Below are 21839 nucleotides of genomic sequence, written 5' to 3'. Positions count from 1 at the left end.
CCCCCCCACCACCGAATAGTGCTTGAACAAAATGTAACACTTTACGGAATCCGGTAATTAGAACGAGCGATTGTTCCGGAACGTTTGGCTTCACCTCTGTGTATGTGTGAAAGAAGAACGACTGTTTACTTCGCTTCTAAGAAAGGTGATACACGTACAGCCGGGCAAAAAGTTGTAGCGGTCGAGTTGCCTCGGCGTTCGGAAATTGCCCCACGTGTAGTACACGTGACAGATATTTCTCGAATAATTCTTAAGGTCCGCTTCTCGACGAAGCGTTCTTCAGTTATTAAAAACGATTCAATGGCGATTACTTTTTCATATAATTAATTAAAAAGAAGAATAGACTAATATATCTTGATACATTAAATTCTTTGTCGACGAAACGTATTTACGCTACCGTAAGATATGTTCGGGCGAAAAAGCGGTTACTAGATAAAAGACTTAATGCAAAAATGCATCAATAAGCGAACGAGATAATTAATAATTAATAAGGAAGGCAAGCTCGCCTAAGTTTTCCGCTCTTACCGAGTTCGTTTGAGAGAATCGATTATAAAGGCAACTTTCGCGCTCAGCTCTTTTCCTCGCTCAGCTCTTTTTAATTGGTTGCCCGCCCGGCATCGTGCCTCTTTAGCCAATTAGTACGTTGCGAAAAATGCCACGATATCTTCCCATCGGGAATTTTCCAGCGGTATTTTTTTTTCCAATGCAAATTTTTAATCGACTCGCTCTTCCCACTAGCGTGCATATCGCGGGGCGTTTTTATGTAACTTTCCATGAAAAAAAAAAAAATTTTATTCGTGTACGTATGTTTTAAACTTGCCGTTCTGATGCATTTGTCAATTGGAAACATTTAAAACGTTGCGCGCAAAACGAATACTTTTAATTTGTTTAAAGTATCTACTTTCGCGTTTCGTTTTATTTAACATCTCAATATTTTTATTTCAACGCGCGGCGCGTATAAACAGAACGCCTTATTAAAAACGATGCGGAGCGAACGAATGGACGGAACTGTAATTCAATTTACCATTTGGCGCTAACTCCGCGTTTCAAATCGATTACTCAATTTTCACAATGCTCCTCGCTATAGCGTTTGATTCGCGACGTAAAAATGCAAACGAAAAAGAAAGAGAGATCGCGCAAAGAGCACCGGCGCAAAAAGCAAAATTGTTCTTGTCCGTGGAACACGTCCGTTTAATTTTCAACGTTTTGCACCCTTTGAGCATCGTAGTATCCTCCTCCTCCTCCTCGTAGTATCCGCTTTCCCGGCGAACTGTGTCAGAATTAAACGCTTAGCGGCAGACATTCTGGTCCGCCGAATGGATCATCTCTCGAAGGGCTGCGAGCAAGGAATATGCATATAACGCCGGCTGCCGTTAAGTGTTCTGTCCCCTTCTCTCTCTCTCTCTCTCTCGCGCGCGCACCCACCTCTGTTCTGGCAGTAGTGGTGGAGGAGTCGTGAGCAAGAGTCGTTAAAGAGTTTCGCGCCATCGAGTTTTGGTCGACTTTCCCTGTCTCTCTTCGTTCCGTCATTCTGTTCTCGCCTTTCCTCTCCTCTCTTCTCTCTCTCTCTCTCTCTCTCTGAAGCTCGCTTACATTAACGAAGTTGCGACGGTAGCAGACAGTAACCTGTCGAGGCTGCAGGCGCACCTATCAGTTTGATTATCTTCCATTTAACACCATCGTGTTGTCTAAAAGGCAACGAGGACGGGCAAGAGATACGGAGGGAAAGAGAGAGCGAGAATTCGCTCGCTCGCTCGCTCGCTCGTGCATGCTTCAAGACGGAAGGGTGACGGAGAGCTTTTCCGCGGATTACTTTCGTGACCAAAATTGCAAAGAGAAAGTTTTTCTTCGACGTGGAAGTTATCGGCGCACGGGAATACGGCGCGCTCACTTATATACATTTCGATCTTCCTGCGCTGTACGTACGCAGTAAAATTAAAGTGCTCGTCAAACTTCGGAATTTCCACCCAAGCGAAATCCGCGAAATTGACTTCGACTTTTAAGTTTCCGCTCTTTATCGCTGTTTGAACTATTACGGTGCGATTCCCCAACGTTACTGGATCTTCCCAATTATATGTATACAGGGTGTTCAATGATTTCTCCGTGGTGTGAAGATGGAACAGGTGAAACTGAGCGGAAAAGTTATGCGCCATTTTGCATAATTCGCAATAGATTAATGAGGAATTAATTAATCTGTAATGAGTGCACGGGAAGTAAGGCGGACTCTGTATAAAGAAAAATAGCTTACTTCTGAAGATCCCTTAGCAATCTCTAGAAATCAGTTGATGCTCATCGTTATTATGTTATAAGTATTATATAATAGTATTATATGAGTATTATATAAGTTGATGCTCATCGAGTTCTTCAAAATTAAGTTATTTTTCTTTAAACAGAGTCCTTACCGCTTTCCGTGCGCTCACTGGTTCATAGATTAATTCATTCATTCTCATTAACTATTGCGAATTTTGCAAAATAGTATATGGCTTTTCTGTTCAGTTTCATCCGTTCTACCTGCACACCTAGGATCCCGAGAAAATTAACGGACACCGTATATACGGTGTCCGGTAATTCATGGAACGCCGCTTGTGTGCAGGTATAACGGGTTAAACTGAGTAGAAAAGTCTTTTACCATTTTGCCACGTAAGCTTTCGAGTTATTAATTAAAGAAGCCTCTATACGTGGCCATTTTCAATCATTAATAATTTAAATTTTGCGTGGTTATTTGCAAAATAATAAAGGACTTTGCCACTCAATTTAACCCATTCTACTTGCACACAAGCGGTATCCCATGAATTACCAGACACCCCGTATATCCCGTGTATTACGGACTCTCCCGTTAACAATCCGCCACGGGGAAAATACTTGAAGATACTCGAAGATCGGCTAAACGAGGAAACACGAAGGAGAGAAACGTTATCGCGCGCGAACGTGGCGTTCGCTGCATGATCGCCCGTTGATTGTCCGTTTAATTCGGTTGTCCATTGTTCGATAACGATCCGATATCCGCGCCGTTGACCGTTACGCGCCATTATGCGCGCAAAATTTTATTTCCCGTTAATTAGAGCGCATGCGACCGGCCGAGATAGCTTGAGACGAAAGCGCCCGCGCATATTTAATCGGTTAATTATCAAGGACGCGTGGACGGTTTTCTCTTTCTCTCGCTTTCGCACTCGCCACGTTAACGAAGTTGTCGTCACCGCGATGAACTCGGGGGTAGACCCGCAATATCAGTTTGGTTATCTCCTGTTTAACGCCATTGTGTCGCGGCGGGTAAAGGGCGATAACGAATCAGCGCGCCTACGCGCCACTGTGTGTGTGTGTAAGCGTGTGGTTGAGGGCTGTGAGGGTACGAGAGAGGACGGGCGAAGTCGGTGGAGGATCGTCCCGGGGCCGGGGGGACCGGGCGGAAGGAGAGGGGAAAAACGGGACAATAGTGCTTGGGGCACTGTGAAGATCCAGTAATTGAATTACACTCCGATAACCGCTTATCGCGAGCCGCCTCCCCCTCCCACCGCGCGCGGCCTCGCAGCGGCAAAATAACTTTCGCTTATTGCGCGGCTCGGTCGCCCATCCGTTCCCTAGCAGGGCCGCATCGAGCGCAAATCCGCCGGCTTGCGTTCCTATCTCGGAGGAGAGATTGTCCGGAAATGGAAGATCTCATAACTGTATCCCCCACTCCCCTGCCGAAAAAAAGAGAGAACGTTCGAAAGTAAATGAAGATGTGTAAACGACGTTGGTGCATATGCGTGTTTAAATGTTAAGTAAATTTTTCACGATGGGAGAGCGTGCGTCCTGCGTGTTCGGTTAACTTCTCTCTTTCTCTCTCGGCACTTCCGTTTGCTTTTCCCGGGCGCTCGGCTCTCCACTACCTTTTCCTCCATCCAGCCGACCGACCAGCCGGCGAACGGCTCGCGAAATAATTAGTTCGCTTACGAATCTCTCCGCGCGGGTATATATCGTGCAGACAGAGGGAGGAAATTAAATTCGTGCCCCTCGTATAATCCACGCTCGTGCCGAATCGACTCGTTCCTTTGATTCCTTTGATTCGGCCGCGCTCTTCCGCGATTAATTATCGTCTATAAACGCGCACGACGCGCCCGGGCGTATCATAACCGTACGGTGTGTGTCTTTCGCAACACATGAGACTCGCGCGCGCACGTGGAATGTCTAATGAAGCTTTTTGCTGCAAGCCGCTGTGTATCTCCGGTTGCGATGATGAAATCGTAGAAAGGAATTGCGAGATGGAATTATCGGGAGCTTGCTTTTGCCAGGTAATGAAAATCCTCCATTGACGTCCGCGAGTAATCTTCCAATAACGTAGATAACCCGCCGTAATGCTCCGGGATAATTAAAAAAAAACACTCATCTAATGTAACGAAGAAAAAAAAGAAATTCGCTCGGACTCGCATCGAAAGAGCGAATAGCGCGCGCGATTTTCATTTAATATAAATTCGCGCCTAATTAGCGAATTACAGTGAAATCGAAAAGAATCGCTGAATATTACATTTAATTTCAATAAATTTGAATCATTCTTTCAATTTTACTTCCCAGCGGGAAATTTAATTTCACATTCACACACGCGGGGATATTTAATATGAAAAAGATACGAAATGTCATTTATGACGAATGTGAGATGAGAGTTCCGACCAAACACTCCGTCGAGGAACGAATGGGTTCTACCACGACGGGAAATATGCGTGCGATCCTCTCTTTTAATTTCGCGAAACCGCTTCGTCTTCGCCAGGCGCGATTAACCGACATATCTCCGGAAGGAAGAACAAGGAAGAGCGCAACGCGAGCGGACGCGTATGCCGGGCTAATCTCACGGATAACCGCCGACTTTAGCCTTCGACGATAATGCCACGCTTAAATTGTCGCCGAGTTATACAATCCGGCGGACGGAGGAACGTTTCGTAGCAGGCGACAGCCGAGTCGGGCTCGAAACACCGACTTCGTGGCGAATTCACCCTAAGCGCGTCGCACGTACATTTCGGAGCAAAGAGGGCGGAGGAGAAAAAGAGAGACAAAGCGAGCGAAAGAGAGAGAGAGAGAGAGTCGAAAGGGGTTAGGGAAACGGCTGATTCGAGAATAATTTCCAGCTATCTCGGGCGAGCACGCCGGCTGGCGCGTGGTCCTTTTAATTCGAGACATTTTTCGTTTTGTTTGATCCGCGTAGCGCAGCGTATCAATTACGGGATAATTACTCCGACGGTATCAGGGCGTAGCTAACACTAATTGGATGCCCACGCGCTGCGAAAATATTCAAGCAACCGCTGGAATTGATTCCGCGCGCTCACATTACAGAGTACACCGAAACCATTAATATCGCGATGATAGGATGGGATAATGGGGGAAGGGCCGCTGCCGCTACGCTGCGCGGAAAATAAACGTCTCGTGAGCGGACGCGATCGCGCAATCAAGGTGTTAATTGTACGCAGCGGCTAGATTTAATCGGCGACCGATAACGCGTTCAACGGCCGTGATAACGTGATTTTTTTTTTCAGCGGAAAATTCGCCCCGAACGGCAAAACGCCGTAATGCGTGCGTTGAAAAAACCGACGTGTGCTCTTTTTTTCCTTTTGACGGTAATTTCTCCGGAGGAACGCGACGCACGCGCTCGACTCTTGCGCCACGCAAATATTGGGAGGAGCGATTACCTGAAAGACTGATGTAATTTTTATGTTTGAAATTTAACAGCCGAATTTGCCGTGCGGATTTTTCCCACGTTAACAAGAACGGTCCGATGCGATTAATTCCATACGTAATGAAAAGCTGACATTTCAATGCGCGTACCTATATAGGATTATTCACGTAACGACGTCATAATCAAGGCCGTAATCAGCTCCGCGCGCGCGCAGAAACGAATTCTCGAGTATGATTGCTAAACTTTCTCGCTGACGCGAATTAAGATGCCTTAATGGCCATCAAAATTCACTCACGAGGAAGCGAACGATATAGTCGCGCCGAAGTGCCGCGGGAGCGGCGGCGACGACGAGCTTTTCCTAATTAGGGAAACGGAAGCGCGAGGATGGCTGTGTCCCCACTGCAGTTGGACCGGACGGGAGTGGCTCAAAGAAATTTCTTTACGTGAGTCTCTCTGTCGGTCATTCTCATTTCTTTCGAGCGATCGTCCAAACGAGTTTTGCACCTGGTCATCGGAGCGATTTATTATCCGCTCGATGTGAATGTTTCTCGAAGATTTAAGTAAGACCACTCTCTACTTGGTTCCAAAGGAACAATTTAAAGGCCATGAGGAGCCAGAGCAAGGATGTGTTCTCTAGAGCTGTTTAAATATTAATATTGTCAGTATTAATATTATTGTGGGAGAATAAAATTGTCCTTTGCGTATCGCGAACGTACCGAACATTTTTCAGACAAACGAACACCTCAGCACTTGGGTAAGGACTTTCAAAGGATAATAATTTATATTAATGTTATTAAGATTCAAGAGTCGGAGTTCATTCGTGGAAGGTTGTTATCGCGTTCGTTTGTCCGAAAAATATTTGCGTTACACAATTTTATTTTCAACTTCTCGACAATTTTATTCTCTTACAATAATATCAATATTGACAATATTAACCTTCGACAACAATATTGGGTTGAGTCCGACCGGATCCATATTCTATTTCCACGCGCGTGCTTGTGAAACGTTATATTTCATTCTATATATTTTGCGATATATTTTCTTTACTTTTAGATATTTTTTAACTTATTGTAAAAATAAAAATACCTGATCAGAAAAATTAATTGAAAATCTACAAAACGTTTCCACCGGTCGGATCCGACTCACCTTGTTACGTGTACGACTGCGTGTGAATCTTGTTATTCGAGGGTTAATATTTAAATGGCGCTAGAATATTCGTGTTTTGATTTCCCATAGTCTTTAAATTCTTCCTTTGATTTCTCAAGTGTTTCGGGATTGTCTCTCTTCCCGCGTCGAAGTTGCGAAACGCATTAAGCGGCAGCGTCACCGAATTCGGAAGTTTATTCGCCTGCATTTTTCAAGATCAAGAATGAGGACGGAACGATCAGCGCGCAAAGGGGACCCTTTACCGTCGAACTAAGCCGAAAGCCGCGGGCACAAACACAGATAGACGTCCTCTCTCTCTACGAGAACGACTGTTATTTTATTAAACGCGGTTTGCCGTATCCGCTCTCCCGCGGAGCTTAGGTTCCCCCGGCCGCTCCTCCGCGAACGACGGGATTGAAAATAAAGTTTAGCAATTAAATTCGCGCCGTCACAGCTACAGTGCGAGGCCCGAAGTTCGTTTCCCAGTGACTGATCCGACGAACTTATTATGGGGTTGGAAAAAAAAAGTCCCGGCGGTCGAAAGCCCGGGACTTAATCGGTTTAATTAACGAAGAGTAGCGAGTGTGTGCCCGGCTACTGACCGAAGGCACGGCCACCGGACAGCAATGCGCAAATTTGAGCTCAGCAGAAATTCTGCCCCAATTACCGATCGGTAATTGGACGCCGCCAGGCGTATCGCATCCGCGAGCTCTGCCTCCCTGCGATTATCGAATCTTCGATCGGCACGTGTCAGCCACCGTGCGTACGCCACCCTCCTTGTTTTTCCGTCTAAATAATAAGACGCGATTAAATCTCGCTTTGATCGCGATAGCGCTCGCGTGTTCGCTAACACAACGCTCAAATTGACGACGTTCTCGGGCGGCACCGAAAACGGCTCGTATGATCTAAGGAGTAGCCGCCGCCGACAAAACAATCTCCGATCGTATATTTTAGTCGGCCGAGACGGTGGTAAGGCGCTCCTCTCGGCTCTTGATCCTTCAAACCGCATCTTTGCCCGCGATCGACTCTCGTTTGCCGCAGCAAAATACCGCGTTTCCATCGTCTCATGATGCTGAACCACCGCTGTCTTCTCGTTCCTCGATTTCTTCCGCGCCCAAGAGCGGAAGAAGCAGCTCGTTAGCGTATGTTAAACCGCGCTGTCGCAAATAATAAAGCACTCATTCATCTTTATTCATGGGCGACTTCGCCGGGCGCGGTAAACGACCGTTCGATGCGCGAGTGTACCGGATGACTATCTCCTCGTCGATCTGTTTATCTTTGCCTTCTTCTTGCCGACCTTCGTGCTTTCGCTTTGCAATTAGTTCCCATGATCCCCGTTCAACTACGTTATCAACCTCCCTGTTTTCCTCTCTTGTTCTCTTTCTCTGCTGGTATCATTTAAATCAGCAGTACTTTGAACTATGAAGCGCTAGCTCTTCTTCAATATTCATCCTCATCTCACTTTATGTCTTAACTTTATGTATTAACCCTTTGCACTCGGGGGCTCCGGAGCGGAGCCATTTAACATTTGTCTTCAAACTTTAAACAAACTATTAACCACTTGCGGTGCAAAGAAATTCTCGGTTGCGCGTAGCAAAACAATCGAGCGGGAATCACTTCGCGGCGCATTCAGGCAGCGTTCAGCGGGAGGGTTCACGAAGAGAATATAGAGAGGCAGAAGGATAAAATTACATCTGTATCAATACTAAATTTATTTATTAATAATCTTGCAGGGTGTGATACTTTTCAAAACAACATTTTGCCCAACAAGAATATGTATTCTAGATATTCTTGTATATTCCCATACTTGCGTTATATTTTCCGCGTCTTTCCAAATCCATTCCTGGGATGAAACATTCCTTTCTCTATTCTCATTCTGAACATCTTCCTCGTCGTCCGATAGAATTCTACGCCGATTCCGACTTGGAAAAACAATTTGTTCTAAATCACTGTCAGACTCTACATTGTCTTGTCTTCTCCGTTTATTTATAGAAATAATATCACTGGCTTCGCTATCACTTTCCATTTTATAGTCTGGGGTCAATACTGATAACTTTACACGATGAAGAGCAAGCAGAAACTGTGCCTCGGTAAAGAATTTTATTGAACAGTGGACGTGCCACGCACGTCTTTTATCTTTCTGCAACAATCGCTCAACGACGTGCGTAACACGTCGCTGGCGTTCCGGTAACAAAAGCATGTTGACGTGGGTAGCACGTCTTTTCACCGCAAGTGGTTAACAACTATTAACAAATTAACAAAATTAAAAAAAAACAATAACATACGACAATGACTTTTCTTTTAATGCGCATATCGTTTACTTATATGTGAATATGATCTTTCCACTGAAATTGCTTCGTGTTGCTGGTAATATGAATGAAAAAAAACTTCGAGTGCAAAGGGTTAACATTCTTAATTCGTTTATCACGACACTGTTTCTTTCATCGTTGTCATCTTCTAAAGGCTATATCCTAAAAATCAAACTTTTGCAGACACATATTTACTAAGAGATTTTTTTACTTATTTTTCAACATAGAATCTATCCTGTAAGTTTGCCGGTTGAATCCAGATACACCCTGTATATCATCATTTAGGATAATATTACATTTTTCTTTTCTTATTCGTACACTTTTCTTTCTTTTCTTCATCTATACCTTTATCGTGTATTGATTTTAATTGTTAGCTTTTGCAGGATTTATCTTAGGACATAACAAAGTTTATTCTATTCCTTTTGCCTCTCGTTCACCATCTGTTTCTGTACATCACGTAATTAACAGAATCTTTAAAGTGGATCGTTTGCAAACTTCAATTTACCGAGTTGGATTCGCCGGAGGGGAGTGGCGGACGTGGAAAATGGGAGTGGTTTGAAAAAAAAAAATATATATATATATACACACATGTACGCCTCATAAAAGCATCCGCCGTGGCGAAATTATCTTGCGAGAAAATGTTTCTTTTACACGCCCGACGTGGCGAGACACGCGAAACGAATTAGACGTATCCACGTGGCGTGACGTCCGACGTGGGGCGCCAGCCGGGAAGGGTTCGCGGGGGGTTGGAGGGAGGAGAAAGGCAGCCGAGTATCTCTTCTCGTCGGAGAGTGTTGTTTGCAAGGGCATACCGCGTACGTGTCCTTCCGACCGCTCACGGAGCTTTTCCCTGTTTTTCGGTGTCAGGGCGGCTGCCACCCTCGGGAGAGAACGAAGGCAGCAGCAGCGCGCGCGGGCTGCACCGTGCTGGCGCGTATGAGAGAGTTGAAGCGCCGCTATGCGAGGCCGAAGCTGCTGCGGTGGGGGTAGCGGCAACTAGCTAGCTAGCTTCACGTGCGGACGTAGATGTAGACACAGCGACGAATGTGGGGTGGGTGTGTCAGTGGAGGAAGTTTCCCTGTGAACGTGTAGCGGTCGACGGACGGCAGGAGAGACGCGGGGTGAGGGGTTGCGCTGTTCTCGATGCGAGTTCTCGATGTAGAGGTCTGTGTGCGTACGAAGATTATTTTCGCCGAAAAAATCTACACAACGCGGAAGACCGAAACGCGGGGCTGATGCGAAGACGTCGCCGTAGACGCTGTAGAATGCGTAAGGGGGTGCACAAGTATAGACGCACACGGTGGATGCGACGGAGTAACTTCGGGCTGCAAGTGCGGGAGTTAGTTCGATAATTGTAGGCGTGAGTGTACATGCGGGTGGTCGGACGCGAGGGTGGGGATGGGGAGGATGGACGCGGCTCGCGCGCGAAGTGGAGGTCGAAAAACTTGTGTATGCGGCTCTCGTATCAGCGGACACACGTGACCGGCCTAAACTGCTGGAGGGTTTGAAATGTGCGCGATCACCCCTGCCGTGTTCCCCGTCCGTCACCGGAACGGGACGGAGCCGGCAAAATCGATAAGCGTTTTCGATTTTTGACATTCCGTCGGCGGCCGATGCGCCTCGTGATTCGCCCCGAAGATTAGTCTTCCCCGTGATATCCGTTCGAAACTTATTCCATCAGCCCTCACTCAAATCGCTCTCGTCCGAATGGTAGTTTCGTCGACGTTTTTAAACTCGTAACTAGACGATCAAATTTCTCGCGTGTCGGGAGATGCACGGTTGCGCTTCGGATCTCGTGTTATTCGGCCGATTGCAAGGCCGGGCAATTAAGCAATGTATAGAATTTGTTAAGGCGGTATCTCATTTGCCGCGGAGGTTTACGATCGACCAGCGGCGGGCGGCGGTGTCATTGTCGGACGAAGCGGCTGGTTTTACGTCTGCGTCGGCGTGCAAAGCGCGGCGGAGATTTTATCTCGGCTCCGTGCAATTAAGCTCGAGAGTGTAAATTCACGGGACGCGGGAGGGAAGGGACGTAGGGGGGGGGAACGGACGACATACGACGGGGGAGGTATATTCGCGGAGCCAAAGAATCGCCCGTCGACGCCTCGCCGTATCGCCGGGCCGCGCGAGCTCGACCGACGTATTTTTCTTCATTAGCGCAAGGCGCCACGGTAAACTGAAAACAATTATGCAAATTCGACCCTGCCCTTCGCCCTCCCCTCTCTCCCGCCGGCGCACCTTCCGCCGCGCTAAACCCACCGTCACGTTTTACCCTCGTCGCCGATGAGGTGCCGCGGAGCAACGCGCGCGGTGAGGTAGTCGCATCGCGAATGCGGAGGGTGTGCGCACGACGGTGCAAAAGGGAGTGACGCGACAGGTACGAAAAAAAAAAGGACGGAGGGGGAAAGCGAGAGAGGAAGAGGAGAAAAAAACCGAACGCGCCACTCAAAAGGGAAAGAGAGAGTCTAGCTGTCACTTTCACGGGGCCGGCGCGGTGCAACGACCGTGAAACGGGGAAATTTTCGAAATTCGAGCCCTCTCGCCGATTATTTCTCACCCTTCGTCGGACGCGCGCGCACTGTGTGACGCTTCGAGAATCTCTCTCCCTCGTGGGAGAGCGAACGGGGGGAAACGACGGCAGGGCCATCGCGGTCGCTCTCGGTTAATTTCCTGCGGCTAATGAAAGAACATACGTGTCCCGCGCCATAACACGCGCCCGTTCTTCCGTCCTCTCTCGCTCCTTCCCCCTCTCTATCTCTGTCTCTCGGTAACACGCGCGCACGCTGCGTTGTTGGCCTCGCCCTCCGGATTGAGTAACTTTGACAATATCGAAGAGAAAGCCACGCAGACAGCGGCACACCCTCGGGCGATTTTTCTTAATTATTGGACAAGACGCGCGCGGAATTTTAATGGGTCCTCCACTCGATTAGCGTACCGAGAGATTTGCTCGTTAAGTTACGCGAGGAAGAGGGGAAGAGGGAAGAGGAGGAGATACGCGACGAGGATCGATGATTCGCGTCTTTTATTTCAGGGATATCGGTAGTTCCAAATATATCGCGGCGGCCTGAATAAATTGAGATCTAAATGAAGCTGGATCTATATAGGTAAATTCGAAGTGACCAATTGCAACTGCCCCGCCGGAATTCCGGACGATCTTCGGCGAGCGGAAGATTCCGAAGGACGACTGAAGCAACGAACTCTTTATAAATCGCACGCATGTCGCGCGATTTTCACAGTTACACGAGGAATTAGGCGTCCGAGGTCTTCGATGGAGTTTCGGGGGCAGTTAAGGGACGGGGACGTCGAACCCTCCAATATCGGAGTATATAGCCGCGAGCGATACGAATCTCGATGTAACGGCTAGCGAAATCGCATTTCCGCACCGACGAGCCAAAATAAACTCCGAAATTATCCTCTCTCGCGGAGCAACCCTCCGGAATCCTTAATGAGGCGACTCTCGATCGGGATAAGAGCCGTTATGATTAATAATAGATTTTATGGCGCCATAACGACTTGCATTTACGAGATAAAGGTATCGATCCTTTTTGCACTTGAATTAGTAACAAAAAGCGAACAGTGTCATATATTTCTCGCCGCAGTTACATTATTCGCTCGCGGCTGTTATTTTGCGCCCGCGGCGACCGACGATCGCCGCGGCAATTAAGCGGATAAATTGAGACGAGCTCGAAGAGATTCGGTTCCAATATACACGAAAGAAAGAGAATGCTGGGTTCGAATAAATAATTACTCTAATACTCCTTTTCCAGTATTTCTGTTTTCATTCTCTATTTTCTTTCTTGAGCAAAAACCGTCGGCTTCTCTCTGCCATGCTTTTGGGAGTGCAATTGCTATTAATTTCATACTTCTGTTTCTTTATGTAAATATTTTTATTTTTACTTTGTTTTTTTTTTTATTTTACACTTGTATTAATTTTTATTTTATCAATATTTTCTATGTAACTATTGGTCACTGACATTTAAGAGGAATAATAGAGCGTATAATAAATAATATTTTTCCTCTCCCTCCCTCCCCCCCCCCTTTAGCAAATATTTATTTGGATTGAGTAAATTTTATTTGGATCGAATAAATATATTTTACTTGAATAATTTACTTGGAAAATATTTTACCTGAATCGAACAAATATTACTTGATCCAAGTAACAATTTGCTGAGGAGTTTCGGATTAATTATTTACTTGAATCCAGCATTTTTTTCTGTGTACATTTATCCCCAATACAAATCAGGAATTCACTGGCGAATAAAAACTTGGATTTCTCTTTTCCACTATTAAAAAAAAATGATTTTAGAGGATAAACTACGATCAATCGCACGCTCGCGATCGGTCGGAGTGCGCGCCGCGAGTGCTCTCGAGAGAGCTCGTCGTATCTTTAGCCTTCAATTACTCACGTCTACGTCGCGGAATAGCGTTCACGGTCCCTTTCTCGGCCCGGCATTGTCTACCTGTCGCGAATGCGAGCGCCGACTCTCTCCGGTAAACGAGAAACGCGACTCACGCACGTACACGCGCGCGTGCATACACACACGCACGCACACACACACACATACACACGTCCATCGCCCTAAGAAATTGCGAGAGCCAGGAGTGCATCCGCACACTCGCTCGTTCGCCCGTGTGACTCTCGGCGAGTCAAAGGGGAAATGCTGGGCAAGCAAGAATAGCGAGTCGCAAGGAGAAAAATAAGAGATCGTGTGAGACGCGCCGTGCGACCTCGCCGGCGAGCAAGAAAAATTTGCGAAATGCGGGCGTCAGCCGGTCCTTTTGTGCGACCTGCGCGCTCTCGCGTTCGTCCATCCATCCATTTTCGCGGAGTTGACGAAAACGCGTCGTCCTGGTCGCCCTCGTCATTCGAAGCCGCTTCTCAACGCGCCCAGTCCTCGTCGGCGCATGCAACTGTTTTATTAATGATCCGATCGGTCGGGCGACGCTTTTAATGTGGCCGGTCGATCGATTAATCGGAATTCGATATCACGCGCCGGCGGTCACGCGATCGAATCTACGATGTGCGGTACCAGCATTCATTTATTTAGGCAACGTTAACGATCCACTTTCGAATTTATCAATTTTATCTCGTCGAAAATTTACAGGACGGACGTGTAATTCTCGGTGTACCGGCGGGAAGGAGGGGAGGACACGTTTGTCGGTTACTTTCGGCCGTAAATTAGAGAACGCAACACATTTATTAACGTCGAGGGTGAATAGCGCCGGGGTCGCGTGCGATCGGTTAAATGATATTCGATAAAGGTACCGGCACTCGCGGAAATTTACAGGAGTTTTGGAAACGCGAGATGTTGGTCGTGCAAACGCGAACAATTGGCTTGCCCGCAATATGAAATAGAGTAATCAAAGCGGAATCGTGCGAAAGTCGCTTTAATCATTAACACGCCCGGAGACGTGAAGATTCTACGTTCTAGAAAAGGAAAAGAGAAATATCTTCATTCCTAACACCGAGAAACCCATTTAGTTGAATCAACCAAATTCTTGTTTGACTATGGGCAAACAAACGTTCCGGTTGTAATAACCAAAAAATTTGTTTGTCCATAGTGAAACAAGGATTTAGTTGATTCAACTAAACGGGTATCTCAGTGCACACGGGTAACGTGACTACCATGTGTGCCGTTATGAAGATACGTTGATTAATACCCCTCCTCTTCCCCCAGCGGCCGTTAAAATATACATTATACAGCATTTCCCCGTTGCGCCTCCCTCGAAAAATATTCCACTTATAAAATACTTAACGAGACGTTCCCTCCTTCCTTGCGAGGGGGCTCTCGCTCCGCCGTGCCTCCGCCGATGAGCCCGTGCGGTTATTAAATTCATTTCTTGGCTTGATTAACGCGGCTACCGGCAAAAACGGCTAAAATATCGGGAGGTTATATAAAAAGGGAGCTCGCGTGGTACTCGCGCGAGTTGCACTTAATCCTCTTACCCCGTTGGGCAGTTACGGCGGCGGCGGCGGGGTCGGCGAGCGGACGGCGGGCGTACCCGGTATATATGCGCTCGCTCACACAGCTCGTGCTATATTACGGACTTACACCGTTAAATTGATGGCCGTAGTAGCCACGACCACCACCACCATAACCGGTGGCCCAAAACCCGTGTGTTCGGAATTTACATTGAACGAGTCGCAGGCGAGCTCGCTTCTCTTCTCCTCCTCCCACTTCCTCTTCCTCGTTCTCGAGTCGTTGGCGCGCCCAGTCCGCGACCAGTTGCGTATCGTTTCCCCTTTTTTTCCCCCCCGGGGATTTGTATTTCATTATTGATTCGCGAACCTTTACGCACTGAATATTGACGAATCGCGGCGAACGATTGCAAAAAAGAACGGGCCGCCTTTACGCTGGAAAAACGATACCCTGGGAAAACGGTATACGCTGGCAAACAGCGAGTGTGATGATTTATTTTCTATTGGCTTGAAAATTTACATCGTTGTCAGGGCGTGAGCCCGGAAGCGTTCCGGGGAATTACGCGCTCCGCGAGTCATCGTCGAATTACCTTCGTTTGTTGTTACGTTGGCCGCGCTCGACGCACGGTCGGCGATATCGGTAAGAAAAACGCGCGTGGATGCGTGCGTGCGTATACTTAAGCGCGCCGAAGTGCCGCCGGCGGCGGAGCAATTTCCTGTTACGACCAATCGGAGGGTGCTCGACAATGTACGGGGTGCTCGGTGGCGCCGATTTCGAGCGAAATTTCACTTCTTCCACACTCACTTAGCGCGGCCTTTAACATTACCGAGCGAAAAATCGTCCGGTCGCGAGGACGACGTTCCGATGAATTCCTACGGGGGAAGAGAGGGAGAAGGGGAGAGGCCATGCCGCCTAGCTGGGAGGATCCACGAGCCGAGCGTGACTCGCCGACGGACACGGGACACCCTGTGTAACACGTACGCGCACACACTGCACGTGTAGGAATCCCCTGAACCCCAAGGGTGAAATAGCGGCGGCCAGTAAGCAGCGCGCCGTCCAACCTGCCGGCAGATAAAACTCACCGGGCGGCGATACATCTTCGACAATTACCGCGGCAACGAGGAGAATCCGGCAAGTTTCCTCATAAATCCGCGATATTTTTACGCGCCAAACTTCCCGCGACCTATAATATCTGTAAGAGCCCCGTGTGGAAGCGCAGGACCCTCTCGTCCGATTTACGAGCCACCCCCTTCACGAAGTCCGCCCCTTCGGCAGGCACACTCTTCCTTCCCCCTGTCACCCCTTTCCTCCACCCGTCTCGCTCGCTTTTCGCGTTCTCGCGGTTACCTCTGGAACTTATCCAGGTGGTCAAGCTTCCAAGGGGTTTAGTAAACTGTCTCCCGGGAATGGTTAACGGCTAACTAGCAAAATTGCCTTAATTAGAAAGTTTTTACTCCGCCGGCTTTCCTCCGGATTTATTTTGGACGCGATTAACACCGGGCGACATGCTATCTCTCTTTTTCTCTCTCTCTCTTTCTCCCGCCGCCGCCGTCGCTTCATAGAAAGCGAGAGAGAGAGAGAGAGAGAGAGAGAGAGAGAGAGAGAGAGAGAGAACCGAAAGAGCTTCCGCGCTTCCCTTAACATTTAGTCGCTTTTTCTGAGTCGAAAGCGGGAGAAAAATAGTGTTATCTGCTTCCAGGTTTATTTGATGTAAAAATACGCTCCGGAAAAGTCGAGGATGTATTCCTGGCTGAATTTTAACTCGTTCCTATTTTTCCGGCGCATCCTGTATAACTTAAAAATAACAAGCTGCCTAGTCGAAGTTACGGATAACTCTCATTTTTCCTCTCTTCCTCCCTCCCCCTCTCTCTCGTTCGCTCTCGCGATTCTCTTGGCCGGACGGAGTTTCCGGAATTGCACTCCTCGTCGGATTTCCGACCATGCAGTCGCCTATCGCTCTTCATCGCGCTGCTTTTTCGAAAAGAGCGCCGGTCGGAGATAACCAGTTTCGCGGATAACACGCGCGAGTCGACTGCGCAATCATTAAAATTTACGAGTAAAACGAAAGTTGGCCGAGAGAGAGAGAGAGGCGGGTGGTGGCGGTGGCGGCTTAGCTTGGTCGCACGCTGGCGCGTTTTTAGCGTCGCTCCCCAATCGCGCGGGATAAGGGAGCGAAGCGGATCCGCTCGAGGCTACGGAGCGGTGTGAAAGCGGACTGGCGCGAGCGAGGGGGTCAAAGCGGATAGGGCTGGTCTCGCCTGGGGCGAGTGGAAGAAGGGGAGGTGGATGTATCGTGATTTACGAACAAACTTGCTGAGCACTACGAGCCGTCGGGCGTCTGTTCGATATCAATTTCCTATCCGCTTCCCCGCCTCGTTCCTGGCCGCTCCCTACCTCGTTTCCGCGACTAGTATCGATAGGACAGGTGTAGGAAAAAGACTACAAAAGTTCTCCTCACTCCCGTCGCGTCTGAAGTCTCTTTGTGCGGTTCGTGACAGGACGCGTACGTGTAGAGGGAAGTTCGAGACGAGACGTTTCCTTCGAACACGTCCGATTTAACGCGACGCGGTGTATTTACGTAGACAGGTAAACAGATTGTGTGAATTAACGTGATATCACGTAACTAAAAATCAAGTTTGGCTCATAAGAACCAGACATTATGTTTCCTCTCAGCAAAACTTGTACTTAATCATTCCACGTCATATTAATTCAACCAATCTTTCTTGCCGCGTAAAAAGGGAATTAGCTGTCCATATAATGCAATTGAAATTTAATGATCAGACCTAGTTTTTAGCCGTGGGAACTAAAAACTAGATGCATAGGTAGAATATTGTAATAAAAATTATCATAAAGTTTTGCAATGTCGGACCATACCGGAATTATAACTGGTATTATTATTATTGTGTTGTAATATTTAGTGATGTGTATAATGGATTACATTACTAAAGATCAGAATATATTATAATTTCAGTTATAATTCTAATATGGCAACATTCTAACATTACCAAATTTTGTGGTAATTTTTACTACAATATTTTCCCCGTGTACAGGGACAAAAATAATTAGCTAAATTAACTAAATTTCAGTTGTGCCGTATGGACAAAGAATTTTTACCTGTGGCAGCTAATTCTTTTTCCCGCGTACACTTGGATTTAGTACGGTTGGAACATTTTTCCATCGATGCAATTCGAAACGCAGACGGTATTCAACAGTAGATCTTGTTTCTGAATAACTCCCAGAAAAATACGTTCCCTCATTGGGCGCTGGCTGCGTTCCGAACTGCATCGAGGAAAAAAGTGTTCAGACCGAGTGTATGCTACGAGACTGTTTCCGTGCTTCACTTTCCGTCTACATCCGGAATACATAAATAGTTCGGTATTTTCGTCCGAAGCAAGAGAGCTTCTTCTTCCACTTCTTCCTCTCGGTAATCTCGCGTGCGACAAGTCTTCCCCGGGATTGCCTCTAAACTGGAATACAAAAGGGGTGCGACAAGGAGGAAGCTCTCTCCGCGGTGGCCGCTCGCCGACCGTGACTCAGCCGAAGCCGAGTTACTTAAACCGTACTTACAACGTGAGGGAGGACGGGGTACAGAGACAGCCTCCGGGGAAAACTGGCGTTCCTGTTGCTCGTTTGATCGACGGAACTCCTATTAAATCGGGTCGGGAGCTCCGGGCCTCCAGGAAATTACATAAAATTGAAAGGACGTTGCGTCTCGTCGTCCTCGTGCCATCCACGGAGCCATGTCGACCACCGGCGGGACGATCGCGAATAAAAAGGAGCTGACGGGTTCTCCGAGGGCGCGCCGTCCGTTCACGACGTCGCCTCGAATCACTTAATGACACCGGTGAGAATCGAATTCCTCCGGCGGATACGTACGTGACCGACCGAGCGATGCGAGACGGCCGACACCATGAATGCGCGCGGGCGCCGCGTATCGCATCCTGCTGACGCGATGGCATCCCGTTGATGATTAGCACGTGGCCCGGGCGCGCGTGCATTGCGTGGGCGTGCGCGAATGCCCGTGGCTTTAATTAAGGAAACGCGGCGCGCCGATTGAAATCGGTGCCGGTGGTACCCTGAGCGCGGAGCGACGCGAGTACCGCGAAGCGCGCTCTCCACCGGCTAAACGATCGTGCGTCCAGATTCATCTCAAGCTGAGTATACACTGAGCGAACGGACAACAAACGAACGGTGAATGCGAACGTTCGTTGTTATGATTCGGAGATGTGTGCGCTTTAACGAATCCGAACGGAATATTTGATTCGAGCCGATTCGCTCCCGAGGCGGTAGGACAAAGGAAGTTCCCAAACACTCGGTTAGCTCCTAACCTATGATTTGTTTGTGCGTTCGTACGTTTAGATTGAAAAATATATACCAGTCGGATTCGAGAGCTCGCTCAATGGCTTTCGCTTAGCTACACGGATGTATGCTGCGCATGTGGCATCCCGCATTAGAGGTGGAGATTGCCACGTTCCATGCTGAGAATTGAGCCCTTAGATCCGAGTGGTAAATACTTTTGGATCTGCGAGGACAAGCAAATCGCACAGCTGAAGAGAAACGAACGAACGACGAGCGCCAGCGCGAACGTCCGAATATTCGCTTTCGCTGTTTGTTCGCTCAGTGTCTACCTGTAGAAGATTATACTGCGCGCAGTTCCAAACATTGCAATCGTTCGCTCGTCTGCTCGAACGCCGCTTGCATTTTGTCGATACGATCGTATAGTCAGCGTCACGTACAGTCGATGTCATATATGCGCTATCATTCCCTAAACGGAGGATCGTACATAAGGTTGAAAATCGCAAAAGTAACACTAGTTATAATAGCATAATTCTAACGACTCTAATTATAATAGTTCCAACCTTACGTATACACGTGAGAGGCTGCAAATTGTGTAATAATAAATACTTTCAATCTAGGAAACGGTACAGCATACATGAATGTACTCCATACTATTCTCTAGGCCGAGAGTCACACGATTTTCACACATACACACACACGTACAAAAGATTGGTCGAATTAACGCGACAATGAACGAACCAAACGCGTCTTGGTAGGAAGAAACGGAATTTCCGGCTAGAATCAAACTTGGCTCATGAGATTTAGAAATTCTGTTTCCTCCGACCAAAACGCGCGTTTGGTTCGTTCATCGTCACATTCATTCGACCAGTCTTTTTTCTCCATCTGTAACGCATGAGAGGTTGAAAATCTCACAAGTGACTCTAGTTATAACGGTGGAGTGATAATGATTTTAATTGTAACGGCACTCGACCTCACGCTTATATGCCCAAGGCTGAAAATCATGTAACTGTGGTTCCAGGGAACGATACGTTATACAAGACGCCGACTGTGGCTCCCGCCGGCGTAATACGGCAGTCTATCAATTTTCCGCGCGAATCGCGAAACACACCGAGGAGACTGTAATGTATCCCGCGGCGATTTTCTTTTTTTCTTTCTTTTTCTTCCTTTTTTTTCTTCTCTTACTCATCTCGACGCGATCGCCCGGCGCGGCGATGAAAATCGATCGTATCGCCGCTGCTTAAAAGCACGAACTAAAAAGACGACTAATTCAGGAAGGAAGGAGATAATGGGCTCACTGATTCATGGATTAAATCCTCGCGCTCGAAAATAATCTGGAAAAGTGACTCGCGCTGTTTAATATTCTATTCTCACTTTAACCATCGGCATCTCTCTCCTCCTCCGTTCCTCCGGCTTGCACAGTACGATAATTAAGCTCGCTCCTGTGCGTTGTTTAATAAGGACCCCGGAAAGTGTAATTCCAACGTACTAAAATACTCGTATCTCGGGAGTACTTGAAAAGGCGTAAGATAGATAAGAATTGCCTTAACCGGCCATGACCGGTGCAATCGCGGGTAGAAATAAACCCGGGGCGTGCGAGTTTGTGGTGACCTTAGACACAGGTGTAATCCAAAATAGGCTTGTCTTCGTTGAGCTTAGATATGACTTAGAAAGACAAGTCTTGAATGGAATTTCGTAGATAAACCCTAAATAGTCACTGATACGAATGCTCCTAATCTGCAGCTCCTAAGACCCACTCAGGGTCCTAGTTGGATGAAAAAAATTCGCCTTAAATTATACGAACACTATACTTCTACACAGGACTTACGTAAAAGAGAAAAGAGTCTTTCCAGCGGCCGTTTTAAATTTCTATCCGGGATTCGACGTAGGGGCACAAAGGATTACGAGAGGACAGCAATTCGCGGTTCCGCCGCGCGGTCGGTGATCTTCTTCAGGGATATATATCGGGCTCAATTTCCTTGAAGAGGGACACGAGTTCTTACGACCGCAACAGTGCGCAGAATACCGATTTTCTTGAACCCACGAGGCCCGGCCGAGCCGTTCGCTTTTTTTTTTTTACTCCAGCATCGCGAGAGAGAATCGGCGAGAGGAGTCGCGCTCGACCTCGCTATTCCGGGTGAAAGGTTAATGTCGTTAAATCTGTACAATCGAGGCTCCGCCGGATTACATCGCGAAAGAGCCGACTTTAATTATGAACGAGTTATTCCCATTAGTAATGACAAAGGACGGTAATCCCGACGAACGATTGTAGCGTCGTGTTAGCGGCCGATTACCGTCGCCGGGGCGGTAGATAAACTCGGCTGGAATATCAACGGGGCCAGCTTATTTGTATGTAAATGTCGAGCTACTGCCAGCTACTCGCGCGCGCACGGCCGTCAGACAAGGGCGAGCGCGACTACTGGTCGCTCTCCCCTGCCCGTAGAGAGCTTTTCAGCGACGACTACTCCCCTCTTCGTTCCCGACTTCGTTTAACGCAATCGCCCAAGTTTACTGTCATTATCG

At 47.8% G+C, this 21839-nt stretch overlaps 2 protein-coding genes across 19 annotated transcripts in view; one reads left to right on the top strand and one right to left on the bottom strand.

The window, feature by feature from the left end:
- The window catches only part of LOC106742530 (CUGBP Elav-like family member 2), a 575750-nt gene that overhangs the window by 354168 nt on the left and 199743 nt on the right, over window positions 1-21839 (top strand). The window lies entirely within an intron of this gene.
- On the bottom strand, window positions 8344-9024 carry LOC106742531. 2 transcript variants are annotated; one of them, XM_014615574.1, is made up of 2 exons: window positions 8598-9024; window positions 8344-8406 (listed from the first exon to the last, which is right to left on the bottom strand). In XM_014615574.1, the coding sequence occupies exons 1-2, from the start codon at window positions 8988-8990 to the stop codon at window positions 8404-8406; spliced, it is 396 nt and encodes a 131-aa protein (XP_014471060.1). In that variant the 5' UTR covers window positions 8991-9024; the 3' UTR covers window positions 8344-8403. The 2 variants fall into 2 exon arrangements, with proteins under 2 accessions (XP_014471060.1, XP_014471058.1); XM_014615572.1 differs by having other exon boundaries at window positions 8350-8495.

Source organism: Dinoponera quadriceps, unplaced genomic scaffold (assembly GCF_001313825.1).
Source record: "Dinoponera quadriceps isolate SergipeBrazil2010 unplaced genomic scaffold, ASM131382v1 scaffold113, whole genome shotgun sequence".
In the NCBI taxonomy this organism is placed as follows: domain Eukaryota; kingdom Metazoa; phylum Arthropoda; class Insecta; order Hymenoptera; family Formicidae; genus Dinoponera; species Dinoponera quadriceps.
The sequence above is the reverse complement of the archived record's forward strand: the minus strand, read 5'-3'. Positions and strand labels throughout refer to the sequence as shown.

What these genes read in the sequence shown, in the direction of transcription:
- LOC106742531 (XM_014615572.1), bottom strand. Translation starts at nt 8,990, where the DNA reads ATGCTTTTGTTACCGGAACGCCAGCGACGTGTTACGCACGTCGTTGAG.